General features: G+C 40.4%; 2 protein-coding genes across 3 annotated transcripts in view; both read right to left on the bottom strand.

Annotated features, from left to right (window-relative positions):
- Positions 1-2,230, bottom strand: part of lamb2l (laminin, beta 2-like) — a 47,361-nt gene extending 45,131 nt beyond the window's left edge. For both annotated transcript variants that reach the window (XM_077582724.1, XM_077582744.1), the window contains exon 1: positions 2,089-2,230. The gene's annotated coding sequence lies outside the window, so the exon portion shown is untranslated. The remainder of the gene's footprint in view (positions 1-2,088) is intronic.
- A 5,786-nt stretch (positions 2,231-8,016) lies between these two features.
- Positions 8,017-19,137, bottom strand: LOC144058315 (phosphatidylinositol 4,5-bisphosphate 3-kinase catalytic subunit gamma isoform). Its single transcript, XM_077576716.1, has 12 exons — positions 18,806-19,137; positions 14,580-15,763; positions 13,131-13,716; positions 12,949-13,014; positions 12,598-12,823; positions 11,104-11,198; positions 10,410-10,553; positions 10,091-10,181; positions 9,258-9,388; positions 9,026-9,137; positions 8,737-8,894; positions 8,017-8,271 (listed from the first exon to the last, which is right to left on the bottom strand). The coding sequence occupies exons 1-12, from the start codon at positions 18,998-19,000 to the stop codon at positions 8,017-8,019; spliced, it is 3,243 nt and encodes a 1,080-aa protein (XP_077432842.1). The 5' UTR covers positions 19,001-19,137.
- Between the last annotated feature and the right edge of the window lie 2,777 nt (positions 19,138-21,914).

The following is a 21,914-nucleotide window of genomic DNA, read 5'->3' as shown; positions in this document are numbered from 1 at the left end:
ACTGATTTTGCAAGGCCCACAGAATATTGTGTTCTATTGCTATAAAAACAGGAAACCTACCAAAAAGAAAGATTAAAGTCTCTTCTTTCATCAGGAAAAAAAAAGTATCTATCTGTTTTCGTTTTGCAGCAATTAGCATTTGAATAGAGATAAGTTTCATCATTATTCACAAATCTGTTTAGAATTCTGAGTAATTGAGGGTTTTTTCAACATAGTCCTGGTTCATATTTTGCTCTGCTGCCACCTGCTGGTCGTTTGTGTAATAACTACCATTTCTTCAATTGTTCTTTACACTTGAGAGGCTGTATCACAGCCTTCTGTATGCGCTAGCATTAAAAAAAAAATGTAAAAAAAAAAAAAACATTAAAAAACGTATGAATACGTCTTTTGGGCACTTAAAACATTTCAAATAGAACGTATTTATAGGTTTTTGGGAGCAAATGCGTTAATCAGAATACCGTCTCCAGACTAATGGGGCTGCAAAGAACATATTGTAAAGATTTTTTGGGGGTGGAAATATAGGTCAAAATATTTTTACGACAAAAAAGATTCTATTTTACTGAAAAAAAAGAAAATTTTATAGTCCTAGTATTAGAGTAAATAAAATTACCCATTTAAATTTAATATTTAATTATATTGCTCGATTAATTGATTTCAGCAACTGATCTCAAAACTGAAAATTTTGACATCACAGTGTAAAATACACACTTTATTCTCAAACAATTACAACTCTATTTTCATTTCCCAGTTCCCAAAAAATGACTTTTTTCTCACTAGTATTACAATGTTATTCTTGGGACTTATGACTTTTTTTTTCCTTTATCAATGTAAGTATGATATTAGTCTGAAAACCCCGAGAAAATTCATGTGTTGAACATATTAAATTACATTTTGGAACAACAAGTGTAAGAAATGCACTGATGTGCATTTGACTCTCATTCTTTGCAGTTCAAGGAGAAAATCTGAGTTTGTCTCCCCATTAATCTGTGCCGCTAGTAATCTGGCAGGAATGTGTGTTAAGAAAGAAAAAAAACCCTGCCTTGCAGCCACGAGTCAACCACCAAGCAGGTATTCTGCTCACATAAATCACAGAAAATTTCACTTGCCCACCCCAACTCTAACCTCACATTTTTCATTGATTGGTCAATACGACTGCAAAGCATCATTGGATATGAGGACTGTTTTATTGCCCTATCATTTTTGCGTGACGCATATCAACAAAAATACAAACTACAATCATAATAATTACAAGAACACTATGGAACATTAAATGAATACCTCCCTGACAGTGTCAATCACAAGTCAGTCTTTGAAAAAGCTCTTTGCATTCTAATACAAGATATCCTTTATTTGTCCCACAGTGGGAAAATGTCAAGTATAGGCTTAACAAGTGATTCTCATTCACATTTACTCACCTATGGACAAATTTAACTCCTCAACGAGCCTAACATGGACGCAAGCTCAAGGAGAACATGCAAACGACGCACATACGCAGGCCAAAGTTGGGATTCAAACCCTCAACCTCAGGACTGTAAGCCAAACTTGCTAACCACTCATTCAATGCGCTGCCTTCATTAGATTTTTTTTCTTAACATTTTTGAAATTTTGTTACTATATACAATGCTAAACAAGGCAACCTACTACTTTTTTTTCTTTCAAAAACATGTAACAAGTAAGGCTCCCTGACATAGCGGTTTAAAAAAAATGGCAGGTGAACATAACAATATGACCGGTTGACTCTTATGATTTTCAACGGACTTCCTTCTTTTTTGTGGGCCTCTCATGAGAGTCAACTTTAAGATAATGTTTGATGAAGTTTAGACCCGTTGCAACCGGTCAACGAGCAAGCTAACGTTGGGTAAATTAGCCCAGTACGACACCGTGTAAGGAACGCTAAAACTACATTAATAAAATAAAACAAACAAATACATATAATGTCTACATTTGTGTGATAGCTTCATGTAGCTATACAGACTGCTCGGCGCAGTCATCACTGATAACTTGAGTATGGAACTTAAAAATTGGTAATTTCATGCCAGAGGTTTTGAATGACTCCCTTTTTTCTTTTTCTTTTTTTTTAGCTCTCACCTGTTCTCCGCTTTTCCACGCACGCTTCACTCCTGGCTCTCCTCTGTTCACTCCCACACTTTCGCTGCGGGAGCTGCTGCGATGCAGGACGGCTCCAACCGGCGGGAGGGGGCGTGGGGGGGGTAGTCCCGAGTCCCGACGTTGGCCGGCTGCAGTGTGCGGTCCGCGGGGAGAGAGACGCAGGTTGGCCCCTTGGAAGTTTTGGACCCCAGCCAGTGCTATTAGGCCGCGCCCACTGCTTCAGGTAAAGATTACTCATAGTGTATTCCTGTTTCAGAACTGTTTAAGTAAGCGGGAAGGGAAGTCCCACACTTCTCTTGACAAAATTAAATGAAAATGTAGTAATTTATGAATATAGGTTTATTAATATTCTCCAGGTGCAAGTTTAAACTATAGAGGGGGCTGCACAAGTAGGGCACAATAGTAGGCTATTACATTAAAATGTTTCTGGGGGGGTCACACTACCATTCACACCAGAAATCTGAGCCACGTAGTAGTGGTGTTTTCCCTCAGACTATGAGTGTGAAAACAATATAAAATGTATGTACTGTATAGTCACCTAAACAGAGTCATGGGATATTGTGTCATGCAAGTATACAACTTTGTATTGTATACACAAATATTGCTAATTTTTTGTTAAAAACTGGTTCGATGAAAAGAAATGCTTGTATCTGTATTATCTGTTGAACTTGAAAGTGATGAAAATTGCCATTTCAGTACAGATTTTCTGTCAAAATCAAAAGAATGAACCCATTTAGCAAGAAACATGAAGTGGACTTATTTGTTTTAGTGAGCCGCATGCAAAGTGCAGTGCAGTGGGCCAGATTTGTCCCTCGGGCCTTAAGTTTGACACCTGTGATTTAGAGTCTCCAATAACCCAAACATGCACCTTATTGGAATGTGAGCAGATGGAGAACCCAGAACTAAGCACACAAGCATGAAGAGAACGGGCAAATTCCACACAGGAGGGCCTGAGCCAAGATTTTAACCCAGGACCTCTTGACTGTGAAGCAGACGTGCTAACTACTAAGTGTATATATATATATATATATATATATATATATATATATATATATATATATATATATGTGTGTGTAAAGTTAATTAGTAGATTTCTGGGCATCCATTTTGTCCTCATTAGGATCAAAGTGATACGGAAAATGGATGGATTGGTTAAGTCTATTGAACTGAAAATGGGAGGTGGGGGCAGGAGGTCTTTTCCTAGTCAAGCGACCTTTATTTGTAAACAGAAAAGCTGGAATAATAATATATATATTTCTCTAATCATCCTTATATATATATATATATATAAATTCACATAATAAAATTAATAAATAAATAATGAAAATTCACATATTTGTCTATCTGTCAATTAATATTTCCAAAGATGAAGAGAGTAGATGCACCTTGAATTTTAATTTGATTATTGACAAAAAAAATCTGGAAAAAACTAATGGTTGCAACGTGATTTATCATTAAGAGGAAGAATTTTGCTGACCAAAGATGAAGGTTTACATATGCTGCTCTCTCTCTTGATGTCAACTAAAAGATTTTGAGTGATATAGACAAAATGCTTTTTAATTTTGTTTGGATAAACAAAACTTGTTACATTTAAAAAAATAATAATAATAAATCTGTAATAATGAACTCCTATAATAGAGGTGGCCTTAACATTTTGGACTTTATAATAAATAAAAATGAACTGGTGAAAACAATTCTTAAAAAATCAATTTTCAATTTGGAATTTTATCCCAAATTTCATTTTTTCTAAACTTGGAGGCCTCATTTTTCTTTTTTATATGCAACTACAGCATCCGAAAACTTTCCATTAAACTGTCTAATTTTCACAAACAGATGCTTCTTTCATGGTCTTTGATTTATAAACATAACTTCTCACCTCATCGATATTATTCATGGAACAATGCAAATATTGTATATAAACATTAATCATTATTTTTATCCCTCTTGGTTCTCCCATATAATATTCTTTTGGTTGATCAATTGTTTAATCCGAATGGCTTGTTTTTGACATACAAGGAATTTATTTTTGAAATATGTTATTGTGATTTGTTTCTGAATTTAATACCATTGTTAATGCAATATCTAATGGTGTTATTACGTTGTTTAGAGGTTTAGTTGGTTACAACTTCAACCTAACTTTACTATCTATTGATCCAACAAAAACTGAAATTGATTATATTTATATTTATATTTATATATAAAAGCAGTCAGTGTTAACACTGACTGCTTTTCTTGTGAAGATTCTCCGGAGGATATGTTTAATTTGTTTTGGGATTGCCCGTTTCCTGAAAAGTTTTGGAAATATATTTCATTATTATAGAACCGCAGCTTTCTCTCTGTTTTGAAAATATACTGTTTGGCTTCCAAATTTTTCCATTTGGAAGTAAAAAGTAATTTTATCTGATCAATCTTATTCTAATATTATCTGAATGGCATTTACACAAATGTCGATACATTAACCAGACCACTTCTTTTTTTTTTGATTGATTGATTTATTTGATATAAATTAATTTGCTTGAAAATGAAGTCAAACAATATATTAAGTCTATTGGACACTCCACAAATAAGAAAGCAAGTATGTGAGCTTTATAATGTATTTTTGTAGAAGTTTCCTTTATCGTGTATTTGTCTCCCCCTGGCTGTTATCCTGTATTATGTTATATTATCAGTGCTGGCCCAAGCCTCCATGAGCCCCTAGGCAAAATTATTAATAGTGATTATTGGTCATTTATACTCTTATAAACTTATTTCATGTTCTACTCTTTCATTATTGAATGCCCTTTGTAAAGCTATTTCTGAGACTTGTTGGAGTTAGATTGCAACTGAAAGAGGCTAATTATTTGTCCTCTTTTGCGTGTTCCAAAAATTTGAAGACAGATTTCTTGTAAGAAAAACACCTTGCAAGGATGATTTATTAAACAGAGAATTCTCCGGTCACCGCAACAACACTGAACATCACGTATGAGGTGGAATTTTCAGAGTGCCCATGTGCCCCCTCCCTTTGCGTAATCCATCTTTTAAAGAATCGAGTTTTGAAAGTAAACGCCCCTTCTCCTCCTACTAAGAATGAGTAGAACAGATTGGTTCTCACACAATATGTTACATAATATTATTTTCGTACACAGACTGCACCTGTTTTCATTTTTAGACAAAATATACTCTCAGGGTACTTGTCATGTTTATTTTCAGTCTTGTTTAGTCCGGTCATGTTTAGCTTCTGTTTTCCTTGTGTGTTCCCCTTGTCTTGACATTTCCTGTTTTAGTTTGAAAATTGACTCCTCTCGTTTCTGGTCACTTGCCCTTCCTCGTGTGGTGTGTGTCAACCCTGATTCATGATTGTTTCCACATTACCCTCATGTGTCATCCAATCAGTGCCCTCAGCCAGGTGTGTCTTGTTATGTCATTAGTGTTGGTGTATTTAGTCGGCTGTCTCCCCCTGTCTGTGTCGGTTCATTGTTGCTGTTATTGTCGTAAGTCTTTCTCCACGTCACGCTGACCTTTTTGTCTTGTCAGGAACCTTGTCATGCTGTTTGTTTTGCCATGTATATATACATGTTTTGTTAGTTCCATTTATTTTGTACTCTGAGGATAGCTTTTTTGATCAGAAATTAAAACCTTTTTTGGACTACACCTCGGCCTCCTCGCTCTGCCTTCCCGCATCTGGGTCCTAAAGCCCCATCTTACTGACAGTACTTTTCCCAAAACAAAATCTAGAGTGGCCGTGAGTGATGATGCGAACACAGTCAGTGGTGTGTGTGCGCTCCCCCGAAGCAGAGTACGCTCCCACGAAGAGAATGTGTGTGCGTAAACACTGAGAGGGAATTTTAGACCAAACAAGGTGTACCAGCTTAGGTTAAGGTCAAATTATACTGAGTTTTACCTACTTCACATCTATAAAACATTTCAACATGGTTAATATATAAAATAAAGAATTAAAAATGTTAATGTCTAACACAACCCACAATGATTAAGGCTGTCAAATTAGACAACTGGTTTTCAAACTTGAAGGCAAATCTTTTAAGTACTGCAATCTTTGGCAAATTCAGCAAATACCCCTATTGGCCACACAGAGCCCCAAAGTGAAGCCTGCCATGACACGATCAGACTGGGATTGATTTACACTGATACAGTCCTAATTGGGACACTGAATGTCATCTAGGCCAATTGTAAGTACCAACATAATAAAATAAAACAATTATTTAATGTAAATACACTTTGATTTATTATTTTTGTTTTGAATAAAATCCAACATCAAATGTAAAAAAAAAATTCTCTGATTCATATCATTTCAACCGTTGGAAAGTTGAGTTTTTTTATTGAATCTATTTTAAACGTGCATAGCGTGTCGTTACTGACTGCCCTCTGCCACTACAGTTGAACTTTTTTAAGTGCTTTTTGGCTTAATGTGTGCACTTTACCGGGAGTTGGAACGAGGAGGGACACCGGGACGCAATCAAGAAATGGGTAGGATCTTTCTTCACTGAGGGGGTCAATTGACTATATGCCACGGAGGAGGCGGGACTTCCGACTTCCGGGTTTTCACCCATCAACTTTGTTTCCGGTTTGCGACGTGTGGGCCGCGTCCCAGTACTTGGGTTTCCGCCTTTGTGCCCCTCGGTTGCACGTTCCCGTCGACGGGTGCGAGGCTGCGATTTTGTAGTGTCCGAAGCATTTCAGATAGCCGAGACACCCTCCCGCCGATGAGCGAGAGCGCGCGGTTGGGGGAGGCGCAGGAGTGGGAGTGAGAGATTTGGAACGCGGCCGGAAACGGCGCTGATGTGTAAAACCCGGAAGTCTGAAGTCCGTGGCATCTACCCCATTGGAGCAAGAAAGCAGGGCTGTAAGTTAACACCGGGCAACCCGCCAAACGCAGGTTAAAATTCATTTTGGCGGGTGGCCATAAAAATTTACTAGCCAATTTAGCTGGTAATGCATAACGCAATCGCCAAATTGGCTAGTAAATTTGCATGACCACAAAATTCTAAATGAATTTTAACCCGCAGTTGGCGGGTTGGCCAGTGTTAATTTGCAGTGTCTGGCAGGAAGTAGGTTCTAATGACCGGCTGTGGTGTGTCCTGAGGCATCTAGCTAGAAGGCATTGGGGATATTGTTGAAAACAAAATACCGTACTGAGATGTCTTTAAGTGAACAGTATAGTAATTTGTTGCACTGCTGAGAAACATAATGGTCCTGTAAATCTCTCTGTCACTCAATTAGTTTGTAATTAGTGATGCTTCCATCTGTTCCCTCAGTTTCAGGATATTGACAAAATAAATGTGTTCAAGAAATGTTAAATTTTTGCCTCTTTTATGACCATTTTGATCTTACTTTTCTGTCTGGAAGTTGGGAAGAGTGAACAGAAGTTTACAATCATATACTTACGTTTTGTTGGAGCTTTGCAATGGTGTGTTTTTTTTTTTTTTGCCTATAAACTCCATTAGGACAGTTAAAAATGGCACAAAGTGCACCCGTCGTTTTGTCACTTAAGGCTGACAGTCGTTTAAACAACGCTTGCAAGTTTTAAGGTGTGCAGTTACGCAAACACTTTCAGCACTCTAATCTCCGCCATTCAAATGACTGCTTTGTTTGGTAGCAACTCTTTCTTTTTTTTTTCAACTCGATTTCCACGCAAGCGCCAACGTAATGCGTTCTTTGCTTATTGAGTTATTTAATACATTGTCCGCTGTGTCTGGTCGTTGCTTAAATATAAAGAAATGTGACACAGCTGCTATATGTAATATACCTCAGCTACCTGGATATTGATGCAATGGATCCATAGTTACATACAACATAAACATACCACAAAGTCTACACTTAAAAAAATTCAAGTCATAAAAACATCATGCTTTGGCATAAGCATTATCTTAGAAAAAAAATGGCACTCATGCTTCATTTTTATTTATTTATTTATCTATTTGCCATCCGGTGGATCCACCAGTTGGCCTGCACAGTCCAACCCAACTGCTCACATTTATCAATCTGCTGGAGGAAATGTTCCTTGGCCTCCGCCTCACTCTTGCCCTCCTGCAGCGCCTCCCGCAGGTAGTGCATGTCTTCTACAGCGCTCAGCTCAGGCATCCCCGAGAGAAGCATGAGGGAGAAGAGAGTGACCAAAAGGCGAGAGTGTGCGCGCAGAGCCAGATAGGCCTCAGTGCATACGTTCTGTTCAATAAATACACAATGATCGCATTAGGCTCTCTCCATATATTATTTACGCTGTCATCTATCACACAATGAGAAATTGCATTTCAGACGCTGATTTCAGCAAGGGTTAAAGACACTTTAAAGTCAATCATGAACCAGATGTGCTAGAGTTTTTGTAAGTAGCGAAGTCAACTTAGAACAGTGGTGTAAGTAAGTAAAAAAAATAAAAATAAAGTTTTTTATTTATTTAAACTAACACAGGTTTTTAGCAAACACTGAATACAATTTACAATTTCTTGAATTGACATTTCTGTAAAAATGGGTAGGCAGTAATTTGAAGTATAACACAAATCTTTCACTGGCTTTTACTGTTGTTTTGATTGACTTTAGTGCTTTGATGTAATGTGTGCACGACATCGTTTTTACTCTTTGCGCAGAAGCAGGAGTCTATAAATCATTGGATACAAATAAGGGTGTCCTTACCCGGAAACGCTGAAAGTAGAGGCTATTGCCACCTTTGACCCTTCCCATGACATACAGGAAGTCTGGCGTGAGGACAAAAGGCACACGCTCCCGACTCACGCCAAGGAAGTGCTTCCTATTGCCCAAGATGTGGCCAAAGTCGATGTGGAACAAATTGCCTGAATAGCATAAGGGAGATTTTTGTTTATATAGTACAATGATTCCTCACATTACATGAAGCATGACAAATAATTGGAAGTTAACGGATGGAAGTGTTTTTGGTATACCATAAGTATTATGGTATATTTACCTTCATCTGTGATCATAATGTTGTCATTGTGTCGATCCCCAATGCCTAGTACGTATGTAGCCACACAATAGCCGGCACAGGACTTTACAAACCGCTCTACAACCTTAAAATGCTGTATGACAGAAAATGAAATCATGCACTTTTGAAAAGCATCATCGGCCCAAAAGGAATTTAGTACTTTTGTCCCTCATGGCCAACATGAATAGGGAGTATGATTTAAATCGTTACTTACAATTTCCTGGAGAGAACATTTGGATTTGAGCCATTCAAAGAGAGCGTCATTCCTGAAGAATCCATTCGTTCCTTCGTGGCTCTTCTGAACTGCAGCGATAGTTGTTGCATCCCTGACAATCTCGATCATGCCTAATAATACATGGATATTTGATTAATTGATGGTATGTTTTGCTTAACATAGTTAATGTAACAGAAAACAGAGTAATTAGGGTTATACTCAAGGATCAGCTTATATGCATAAATGGCCACAGTGTATCTAACCAGGAACCCTCCAATTAATACAATATGTGTAAAAAATCATGGCATTAAACTCCCCTACTCAAATGTCGACAACTTTGCCCGACCTTCTTATTATTAGAACATCATTAGCAGAACCTAAAGCTGGTAACGCTGTTAGCTAACACTATTATATGCTATGCTGCAGCTTAGCTTAGCGTTTAGCTTTTAGCTTCAGCAGCTGCTTCAGAGAAGTTCGTTCACATGGAACTTCATCCAGCCTAGCTGACAAGTCATTTGAACTCAGTAGTGGGGGTGGTTATGATGTTAATTACCCCACTGTTATGTAACAGTGGGATAGAAGTGCCAAAGAACCGATATTCAGAAATACTGTAGCCTAACAACAAAAGATGAACTTGGTTGTTTAATTCCACTCAAACTCCAGGCACTATTAATATAAAAACTAAAATGTAATTTCCCACCATTTAGCCCTTTTAATGTAGACCATATTAAATGTTTGTTTGTTTTTTAGAAGAAAAAACGGAACAATATTATTGCTATATATGCCAGATCTTGATCGCGGATCTGATTTTTTAAGTGCTTGACGTTTCTTACCTATGTTGTGTCCTGTGGAGATGCAGCCATACGGGACAAGGTTGAGGTGCAGAGACTGCTCTTGCCAGATTGAGTCCATCACTGCTAAGGTCTGAAGAGAGATTTGTCGAAAGGTCAAATACATTGAGAGAAACTCAAATAGCGGCGGAGTTATCTGCAAGTGCTTGTTTATTTGGTGAGAGGCAGTGAAGAAGTTGTTGCACCCAACGACTAATTGAGTCTCAAATGACTTATTGAGTTGCAGAATGTTGACCATTTTCTAAGCTCACTTAAAAAAAAAATAATAATAAAATTAAGAAAATAGACCAATGTGTCTCACCTGAATCACCAGCATGTCCTGTCTGAGGTCATCCCCCTGTTTGAAAATGATCCCAACAGGTGTAGCAGAGGTGGGTGACGGCATGGGCGAGAACTCCAACCACAGAGGTTTCTTCTTTGACGCCATCACCTTGCATTTGTCTAACTGCATTTAATGGGAAATTAGGAGAAGTAGGACAATCAGGGGCTTTCAAAATACAGTGATGTACCCAGATCATTTCAGTAAACACCGGAGAAAGCACAGACCATTAAATATAGACATTAGATAGGTAAATAACAATTACCAATGACAGTCAGAGAGGTAATAAGGTTTATAGGTGGGGGATAGTCTCTCTTTGTTGACACGGTCGATTGTTGACACTTGTGTATTAGTTTACACGCATGTCATATTTCCTTGACACCATTTGAGCCAGGCTCAAATAGGAAATGCTTTGGCAGCATCTTGTGGCAACTTTGGACATTGCAGAAAGAGTACAAAACCTTCTAAAAGATTTTAGGCCACCACAAAAAAGAATATGCGAATTGATGAATCATGAACTGAAAAGATGAGAGGGGAAAAAAGACTTTGCTGGAAGACTCTATTTTACTTGCATCCATTCAATTACACTCATTAGTCACCATGGCATCGTCAGTGTGAAATAACGTTCAGTCACTCCTATTATGCAAATACATAAGTAGACCATAGAGATGCTTGCCAGAATCTGTCCAACTTTGATGCGAGGATCCAAAGGCAACAAGAATTCATTGGGCAGCGGGTTGTCCTGAAGAAATTCTTGAAGCTTTAGAGAAGCTGGAAAGAAAACAATTTGAGAAGTGTTTGCTGTGCAAATGAAACTGGCCCAAGTATTTCAACGGGTTTGTATAGTCCAGGGGTCAGCAACCTGCACTGACAAAAAAAGCAAAAGAATTTAGGCCAAATAAATAACAAAAAAATCTGTCTGGAGCCGCACATTTGAAGATTGTGATGAACAAAACAGTGTGTTAGTGTTAGCTATTTTTTGGGGGGAAAATTTGCATTATTTTGGCTAGCAATTTTCTGACATTTTTGGGGGTCATTTTATGGTAATTTTCGTGATTTCTTCTTTTGTTTTTGAACCTTTTTCTGGTTATTATTTGAACATTTTCTTTCCTGCCTTTTCTTAAATCCATTTCTTGGCAATTTTGTGGACATTTTATGGTAATTTTTGGGATTTCTTCTTTTGTTTTTGGACATTTTATAATTAGTTTTTAACGTTATCTTTTATGCCTTTATTTTTCAAATACATTATCTAACTTTTTGGCAATTTGGTGACCTTTTGGACATTTTTGGGTAATTTAAAACTTTTTAATCTATATTTTATCTCTCTTTATCTGACCACTTAAAAATTTGGACTCTGACATTTAAAAAATATATAATTATTATTCTTTTTTTTCAAAATCATTAAAGTAGCACTAAAGAACTTTTCAACCTTAATAAAATATTTTCATAACTCTTCTGAGGAAGCATCGACTTAAAACTAGTTGAATGGTACATTTGCCATGGCCTGAGGGGGTCTATATCATTTTTACTGGCACTAAGCAGCTTTGAGAGGTTGGTAGGAACACTGCCACATAAAAAACTACAAATGTGCTGACTGCTTTATGGCATACGTCAGAAGCTACCCCGGATGAAAGGACAGTCAAGGATCAACATTGGCCCGGATTTCACTCGCTGGCGTGAGCTAAAAAAACGATGCAATGCGCTTGTCCTCATAGGAAATGTGGTCTTCCTTCAGACATAACAATACCGCTTTTGTCCATATGGCGCCGCCATAATCAACGTAAACTGAAAATTCCTTCAATTAATTTGAAGAATTGTAATTAATCTGAATAATTGTTTTATCTAAAAAAATCAAAAGAAAATATGTAATGAAATAATTTGTCTTTCTCTTTAATTTTCTCTTTTCCTTGATTTCTGTTCTAAACTAGTCAGAGAAAAAACAATAAGCAAATGTAGGGGCAATTATGTATACTGTGGTGATTATTAGGGATCCCTCAAGGAACATAAGAGATAAGAGACAGAAAGTTTAACTCTCGCTGATGCTCTGGCCATCTAGTTTGTAAACAATCACAGTGCAGCTCTGCTTCTGACTCATCCTTTCAAACTTAACTGAATTGAGGTTTGGCATGACCCATGCATTTCACTCATCTACAACAAGCTAATTCCCCACCTGAAGGAGGAAGGTCCCTCTTCTCAGGGTAGGCCTTCTTAATCATAACCGCAGCCTCCTGAAGAGCGTCCACAGCCTGCACCTGTTGAACGAAGCCCTCCAGCATGGCCTGACCGCAGCCCAGAAGGTAGGCCTCCAGAATCACCGCCATACGGTGACGGAAATACGGGCAGGACGTTACCTCGCCACGCACATACCAGAAGAAGAAGTGGCCGATCCGCTTGCTCTGCAGTAGGGGATGAATCAGTGCGATGAGTGAGTCACATGGAGTATCGCCACCAATATCATCACAACCCCAACCATTTTTAAATGTGTTTTTAACAGAATAATACCAACAATCTTGTCACTCACCCTCAGGGCTCTCTGGATGAGGTACCGAGCAAGGAAACTATCATGGTAAGGTTCCACTTTGAGGGTCTACGTGAATAAAAAGTATGAACATTTCATTTGTGTACATCTCTAGCTAGAAGACTCAACCTTCACATCTCAGATGTTTGTGAAAATGATCTGATGAAGTGTAGAAATACACCAACCTGCACCAGCTGGAGTAAATACTTCAGAACGTCATCGTTGGAGAGGCTCTCTAGTCGCTGTACTGCTAATTTTCGGACTATCTCGTCAGCAAAGTCCATGCTCAGCAACTCCAGGGCCATGGTCACATCCAGCTTTGTCAGGTCCCAGTTTGTCACCAAGCTGTGCACATCTACAGCCACTTTGCCGTTCGTCCAATTCACAGTGCGAAGGAACTGGGGTAGGTTGCTATCACAACAAACGCTATTTTGCCGGAATCTACTTTGAGGTGCTGATGTTGAGGTCTCAGGCTCAGTCCCTTCATCTTGGGCTGTTTTACACGAATCATTGTTGGATACAGAGGCAGGAGCAGATTTGCTTTGGGAGATGCTAGTACTGGGATTACCAGAATAGTCGGTGGCACTAAAGCTGGTTGGGAGAACCACGGGGAAGCTGTAGTGGTCAAGAAAGAAGCTGATAGCCATGGAGTTTGATTTATTTGGATTAGTAGCACAGGAAAGTTTATCAGCTTGGCAAGTGATGACCTCATCCTCCTGCTCATGGTGGGACCACATGTGTAACGTGAAGTATCCCTGGCTGAGGACAGACCTGGCAGAAAATGAAAGGAAGACAGATGTCATGAAGGAAAGATAAGAAGTTACCAGTACAGTATTACAGAAAGTGCCAATCTTTTTGCAAGGGTACATTTCTAAGAGAGGCAAAATTTGTGAATACCAGATGTACTCTAAAAATGTGTAAGCCTGAAACTACCCTTCCATACTAAACAAATTACTCACGGTTTTTCACTATTTTAACCCTGGAGAACCCAAGAACCATTTTCTTCTTTGGAAAATTATGACTTATACATTAAATAACTGCCATAAGTTCACTGAACACCAAAATATATGTTTTTTCAATTTTAACCCTTTTTTTTAACTAGCTCAGAGTTGCTAATTTATCAATATATATATATATAAAATATACTCGTAGGCATTCTGCAACATGATATGAAATAGATTAACAAAAAAAACACAATTTTACCATCTGATGGTTTGCTGAGAAGATGGTTTTGTTTGGATTGATTTCCAGCTCAACAAAACAGCATGTTGCCAGCCATCTTGTCGCCACCACTCTGGCTCATGTAAGTGCAATATTCATCCACTAGATGGCCCCATGCAGGGGTCAGAAGTGGCACTCTGGACTTTTGAAGTTAAATTTGTAAAAAAAAAAAAAAAAAAGGTCTTTGTTATTTGAGTAGCAGAATTTATAGGGGCCAAATTTGACCCCGTGGGTTCTCCAGGGTTTTAAGCAGGGTTCAGTCCCTAAATGGCGCCAATAGTGCAGTTTTCCTGACACTTGTATACTGTATGTATAGAGTCGTTAAAGTTCTTCCCAAATATTTTCTAGTCTGGTATAAAGCCAACAAAATTAAAATGAACCAAGCCATTGATGATGGTAGCAAAACCTCTAACCTGTAATCAATCAGGAGAAGATTGACAAAGTAGAGCACCTTCGCCTTCCCTTTTTGCAGGTCTACCGTTTTGGAGGCTGAGGTTGCGGGTGAAACCTTTGTGTCGTCGGTCCCCGGCGACGTATCACTACTGCAGGCATTAACGGTGAAGCCCAGCTTGGCTCCACGAGGTAAATCCTTAAGAAGCAGATCGAAGCCCAGCCACTCGTTCCACAATACTTCTTCTGTGAAGAGTTTGTGTGGTGACGACACGGACGAGATAACCGAATTGCCGTAAATGATAGCTGCTTCCACGTAGACCAATCGAGGGGGTTTGCTTGGAAACGTCGGAATATCAATGCCGAGAAGTTTGACACGAAATTTTCTGTTGCAGTCCCACAAGGATATCATGAAGATGTCTTCTAGATCCTTCCCTTCGAGGGAGAGTTCTTCATGGGAACGGAATGCGCCGCTGAAAGTATCAACAAGTGGCAAGTCCTCTAAGTGAAATGTCTCCTTAACAAGCTGGGACGAGGGAATCACAGACAGGTGGAGACCTTGATTGTCTTTCAAGCACTGTCGCACCCAGTGGAAATCTTTTAGAGGATAGTCCTCGGACAAAAACTCTTCCCTTCCTGTGACTTTTAACACCAAGCTGTCAGAGATTTCATGCTTCTCTTGCGCAATCATCCTTCGGAAAAATTGAAGAAGGATATCAGGTGTTGCATTGAAATCGACATGAATACTGAAGCTGATCCGATTCGTGTAATGTAAGGTGACAGGCAATTTTCTATTTAACAAGTGCTTTAAGTCATTTGGCACCGGGGTGTTTGCTACCCAAGGCTCTGTTATGTACATTGTGTCATCCCTATTCCTTAGCTCTTGGTTTCTGCAAGATGCCAGTTTCCTGCGGGTGTACGCCAGCTCGCAATTTTTGTCCGACACCTCTTTTTCCAGATCGTGTCCGATCAGGAGAGACAGAAACTGCTGCTGTTTCTGTTTCAACTCACAATCCGCTGCCACCGTCTCCTTCAGCGCAATGTGGGCTGTTAGAATCCCAATGTCATCATACCACCTCGGCATATCAAGTGTCCTGATGATCTGAGAGTTGTCAAAAGCCTCAAACCAATCTTCTCCCTTGGAAAATAGTATTGTGTACTTTTCTGGATCCAATATTGCAGATGGATCTGGATGGCAGTTCTGCACCTAAAACCACAAACTGTGTTAAAAATGAGTGACCCATGATTTACAGAATGACTTGAAGACCCAGTGTGTAGTCCTTAGCGCCATCTAATGGTCAAAGACCAAAGGGTTCAAATGTAATGTACGTTACAGTTACAAGTTACCTGCTAACAAATCTAGTTAGTAACATAATCCAAGTACAATAATATTAAAGTAATGTAACTGGATTACTTTTGGATTGCTCATGAAGACAAAATAAAAATAAATATCACCACAATATATATTCTATACAATGTGCCCCTGCTATTTGCGGGTGACCCGGGAAGCCTACAAATAGCACAAATCCTTGTGTAATTAAAAAGCATTTGGGCGATTGATTGATTGATTGATTGGCCATATGCTGTTTTCGAACTGTCACTAAAAGCAACCACACAGACAGACAGATGGATAGATAGATAGATAGATAGATCCATTGATCGATCCAATGAGGATGACAATGCTTGACATCAACTGCCAAATGAACTTTTATCCCAGTCACAAGTTTAACCGTGTATATGTTGTGTATGGTGTATAAATAGCGAATTGGTGAGAGGTTGGCTAGCGGGCTAGCTAGCAAGAAGCTGTAACTGTAACGGAATAAAGTTACTTCTTTTTTTTTATCTGATTACGTAACGGCGGAACATGCATTCCGTTACTCCCCAAGCCTGCTCACAGAGACCACATTTTGCAAACCTAACACCAATTCTTATTTTGCGTGAGCAAACGAACATCTCGGTGAACAACGGCAACATGGCAGTCGTTGTGAAGCCCAGCGAGTGACATCGAAAGACCGAGCGATCCAGAATTAGCCGGAGGAGCTAACAAGAATGTCACGATGCGTCCACGGAACGGCGTGGTGACTGTCGATGTGTGGCGTAGAGGACCCAAAATGCAGGAAGGCAGGAGAACCACGGCAGGAGTGCGGGTTAGACCGTTATGTTTTATTGTACAAACTCAAAATCAAAATGACAGCACAAACTCCGGGGGTGACCGTGACAATGGCAATGATCCCACAAGGGACTGATCACCACCCGGGAATTAAATGCACCCACACTAATTAGGGGATTAGTCACACCTGGGGCCAGGCACAAGTGGCTGAGGGCCCGGATTGGTCAGCCTGCGGAAGGGCAGGCATCCACTCAGGACCAATCGGGGCCCTCAACCAAAGCCAGCTCTACCCAGACATGACAGTACCCCCCCCTTAAGGGACGGATCCCAGACGTCCTAAACAAAGTCACCGTCTGTAGTGGGACCCGGATGAAGGCTCCGGCGTAGAGTCCAGGGGCTGCAGCGGCACAGGCGATGATGCCAGGGGCTGCAGCGGCACAGGCGATGATGCCAGGGGCTGCAGCGGCACAGGCGATGATGCCAGGGGCTGCAGCGGCACAGGCAAATGATGCCAGGGGCTGCAGCGGCACAGGCAAATGATGCCAGGGGCTGCAGCGGCACAGGCGATGATGCCAGGGGCTGCAGCGGCTCAGGCGATGATGCCAGGGGCTGCAGCGCAGGACGTACGCCGCCGGAACTGGAAGCGGGCGCTGTACGGGGGCCGCCAGAACTGGCAACGGGCGCTCAACCAGCGCCGCCGGAAACACTGGCAACGTGCGCTCCGCGAGCGCCGCCAGAAACATCGGCACGGGCGCTGCCATCAGCGCCGCCGGAAACACTGGCAACGTGCGCTCCGCGAGCGCCGCCAGAAACATCGGCACGGGCGCTGCCATCAACGCCGCCGGAAACACTGGCAACGGACGCTACACGAGCGCCGCCAGAAACATCGGCAACAAGCGCTGCACGAGCGCCGCCAGAAACATCGGCAACAAGCGCTGCACGAGCGCCGCCAGAACTGGCCACGGGCGCTCCCCACCCGCCGCTGGAAACTGGAAGCGGGCGCTGCATGCGCACCGCCAAAACAGGAACGGTACCTGCCTCTTGATCCGCTGGGTCCGTTTATGGTGGGATCATTCTGTCACGATGCGTCCACGGAACGGCGTGGTGACTGTCAATGTGTGGCGTAGAGGACCCAAAATGCAGGAAGGCAGGAGAACCACGGCAGGAGTGCGGGTTAGACCGTTATGTTTTATTGTACAAACTCAAAATCAAAATGACAGCACAAACTCCGGGGGTGACCGTGACAATGGCAATGATCCCACAAGGGACTGATCACCACCCGGGAATTAAATGCACCCACACTAATTAGGGGATTAGTCACACCTGGGGCCAGGCACAAGTGGCTGAGGGCCCGGATTGGTCAGCCTGCGGAAGGGCAGGCATCCACTCAGGACCAATCGGGGCCCTCAACCAAAGCCAGCTCTACCCAGACATGACAAAGAATGACTAGCGGGTGTTTGTCGGAGCCATAGGCTGGAGTGGCTAAAAAGAGCGGCTATTGGGAGGAGCTAGTAAAAACAAAAAAGCTAGTAAAAGCTTGCGAGAGCAAAACAGAAAGTGACAAGCAACGGGCCCGAATCACGTGAGTTTGTGACGACCACCTGCAGGCCCAGCTGCGGTCACAACACTTGATGCAAGCACCACCCGGGCTAACTACATTCGCAAAGTTGTCCTTTTGGGCATCCATGGCAGGAAGATGACGGCAAAACATGGCAGCTCTAATAAAGTGAGACTACAACCATGTAATATAATTAGTGATTACTAAACCTATGATTATATATAGCAAAAAGCGTTTTTGCATACTATTGACATAAACAGTCGTGTTTTCAAATGAATAATTAGTCCACCGCTCGATGGCGCTAGGGATCACATGTTTTAATATTATAGTATAGACCGTTTAAAATTTTAAAAAGTAACTTAACCCGTGGGCAGTATTTTATTTTGAAATGGCTTGGTCAGAACCAACAAAAAGCCCAAAAATGGTTACAATAACGCCTTGGGGTTAATCGAGTGAACATGTCCATTGTTAGGACAATTTGCTTCTCCATTAATGTTTGGTCCTCATGTTATACAATTGCAAAACAAAACTATTTCTAAAACTTACAAAAAGTGACATTAATACATATTTGGATGACATACCTGCATAGAGATGTACATCCTCAGCTGGTTGACAGTGCACCGAGCAGGAAGGATCACAGACACCATCCCCCCATCTGTAAGTTCACCATTGGGGAGCCTTGGGCCCGGCATAAACTCACAGATGAACTTCAACTTGTCCTCAGAGCGCTTTTGAGTCCACGCCAGTGAGTTGGCGGCAAGTGGATACAGATCCATTGAGACTGGTAGACTATTGTGGAAAAACTCAACAAAACCCAAACAGTTCTGTAACGTAACACAATTGTAAATTATGACTAGTCTGCTGATGGTGTGGCTTCAAATCAAATCTTGAGGCAGGTGCTTTAAAGGTGAAGTCTGACTGACTGTGGCTTTGTGTTTGTGTGTTCCCCTTTTGTGCATTTATTGCCACTTCCCCACAGACAGTTCCCATTTTACATCAAGATAACAACGTTACATACTGATGTTTAAGCAACTAGTCCACAAGCCTACCTAAATGTTTATTAGTGTTATCATATGAAGTTGTCATATAGCATTACCAGAATAAGAAAAATCAACACCTAAAAAAGTCCAACAAGGAGTACACAAATACTGATTTTTAACATAACAGATTTTAGTTGACGGTGAGAGACCTCACACATGATGAGGGAAAAATCAGCAAGCGACATGGACATGGAACTCAAGATGAGAAACAATGACCGATACAACACACCAGACATAAAGATACTCCAAAGCATTCGGACCACCAGAGGATAACTTCTTTATTATGACAATCATCTTTTATGTATTATAATGTATTTAATTGTGTTCAATGACATCCTATCTTCACTTTTTTATTTTTTTTTATTGTCTGGCTTTTGTCTTATTTGATAATTTCTCTCTCCATGTGCAACTGCAATCTTGATTTATTCAACTGATAAAAGAGCAACCTACAAGGAGCACTTTAGCACCCCTTTGTGGAAGGTGGGCCTCACTGAGTAATTCAACTCAAAAGATGGGTTCAAGACGATGCCTGAAATTCACATTCAAACTCAGAAATTCCCCTTCATAGACGGTGCAGATATACAATACTTCCATTATTAATTTATCTCCAGTAAATGTAACTATCTTGGGATAGTCATTAAAATGTGCCTATATTGATGAGCCGTTTTTTTGGACACTGTCAAAGCACTATTCTTTTAATTAACAATACTAAATTTATGGTGGTTGTAGATTGCAGGTGGAAAACTACGCTGCATCAAACTGAAATATCTTTTTGTCAGGCTACTGTTGTATGATTAAATTGTTTAGGGGGCAGTAATAGTTTAGTAGTAGTGGTAGTAGTAGGTTGTGATATATTTTTAGAGTTTAAACTATATAGGTAATTTTTTTTTTTTACCATGCATTTGGAGCTGAGGGTGTGGTCAGGGGCACTGATCTGAGGTTGAAAATGAAAATACTTGCTGTGGGCCCCAAGCATGTTTGGGGCCCCTGTGAAGCTCCTGCCTGGTTAAAACATTAGTCATAAAAAAGGTCAATTTTGATATTATGACAGACATCGGTATCTGTTTGTGTTGTGCTGTGTGCAAACTATAAAATCAATAAAAACGCACATTTCCCCCCTTGTCACGTGTGAGCTCGCTCATCTTTTAAAAATGGGTTAACTTGTTAAAATCGGTGTGTGTGCGATGTACTATGCTGTAGAAAGAGCTCTGTCATGCACTCACAGCCAGACAGCGAGGCAGGCATACCTCCAACTTTATTTAGAGCGTGTTTGTACTGAAGCCTCAGCTGCTCCCCAAGAAGGGAGGGGGAAAATTTCCAGAAATAGAACGGACCAGGGCAAGATGTAATGAGAAGGTGAAAGATAACCAAAATGATGACAAAAAGAGACTTCTTACTTCACTTGTTTATTTTCCTCCGGAAAACAGTTACATGTTCTCATTCATTTTGAACAACAGTTTCCTGTCAGCGGGACGGGATGTGGACGTAGGAGACTGATGATAGTCAGCTGTTGCTGTCAGTCAGCCAATCCGTGAGGGGAGGGCTCATAAATTGAGCAGCATAGAAGGTGCTCAAGGCGATGATTGAGATGAGATTCGAGACCGATGGAAAGAGGAGAGCGGGTGGGATCAAAATGCAGAGAGAGGATCATAAAACAAGATGTGCTCTCTTTGGACAGAAGAGAGGAGATAAGTTTGGCTGCCAAGGGACATGGATGTAGACATGGCCGTTAAGTGTACTGAACCAAGTTGGTTGCAGCATGCCACATAAAACGCATCTTAAAAGCTTTGTCCAATTAGTAAGTCTAAAGTTTACTTGAACAAATGTATTCGGGTCATTCCAGAGTTTGGAGAATAGTTTAGGCTCCAATATTTATAAAGAACAGACCACTTATTTTGTAATTTTGTGCCATTTTTAGCAAAAACAAACATCAACCGTACACATTATACTTTATGAGATATTTAATTTGTCAAATCATATATTTGCTCTTTGCCACAATCATGTTAAAGACACTCAGCTGCCTGAAAAACATACCGTTTAAATAATATTAGTACTACTTTAATTAAAGCTACTGAACATAGAATATTCCATTTCGAATCGCTACTGCCACCTGCTGACAAAAAAGGAAACTGCACATACCGTTTTTTTTGCACTCACTCAACATTCACACATTTAAACATGGTCTCCCAGATGGGGAGGCGAACCCATGCCAACCTGCATTGTAGGTAAGCGACGGTGCCACTCTGCCACCTGGGGCCCAACTGCACACACCGTTCTTCACATGCACACCACGCACATTACGTTACATCCGCAGATGGCGCGGGGAATTCTAACCCGATTCCAGTCTGAAAACTATTGGCCAGAGGCTTGCAGGAGTACCCATTGTGAACAGCTAAAGTGTTAATCTACTAATTAGAAGGAATTTCTGTCATAAATGGTCAAATAAAACTCTTACTGTAAAGTTATTTTTGGGGAAAAAGTACCATATTGGAGCTTTAAAGTGACAGAGTTGCAAATAAATGCTAATGTTAGCATACTAGCTAAAGCGTGCATGCTCGCTGTGTTAGTTGCTATGCTAACTGGTCAAAAACAAACTTAGCTAACATATATATATATATATATATATATATATATATATATATATATATAT

Source organism: Vanacampus margaritifer, chromosome 1 (genome assembly GCF_051991255.1).
Source record: "Vanacampus margaritifer isolate UIUO_Vmar chromosome 1, RoL_Vmar_1.0, whole genome shotgun sequence".
Taxonomy (NCBI): Eukaryota; Metazoa; Chordata; class Actinopteri; order Syngnathiformes; family Syngnathidae; genus Vanacampus; species Vanacampus margaritifer.
The sequence above is the reverse complement of the archived record's forward strand: the minus strand, read 5'-3'. Positions and strand labels throughout refer to the sequence as shown.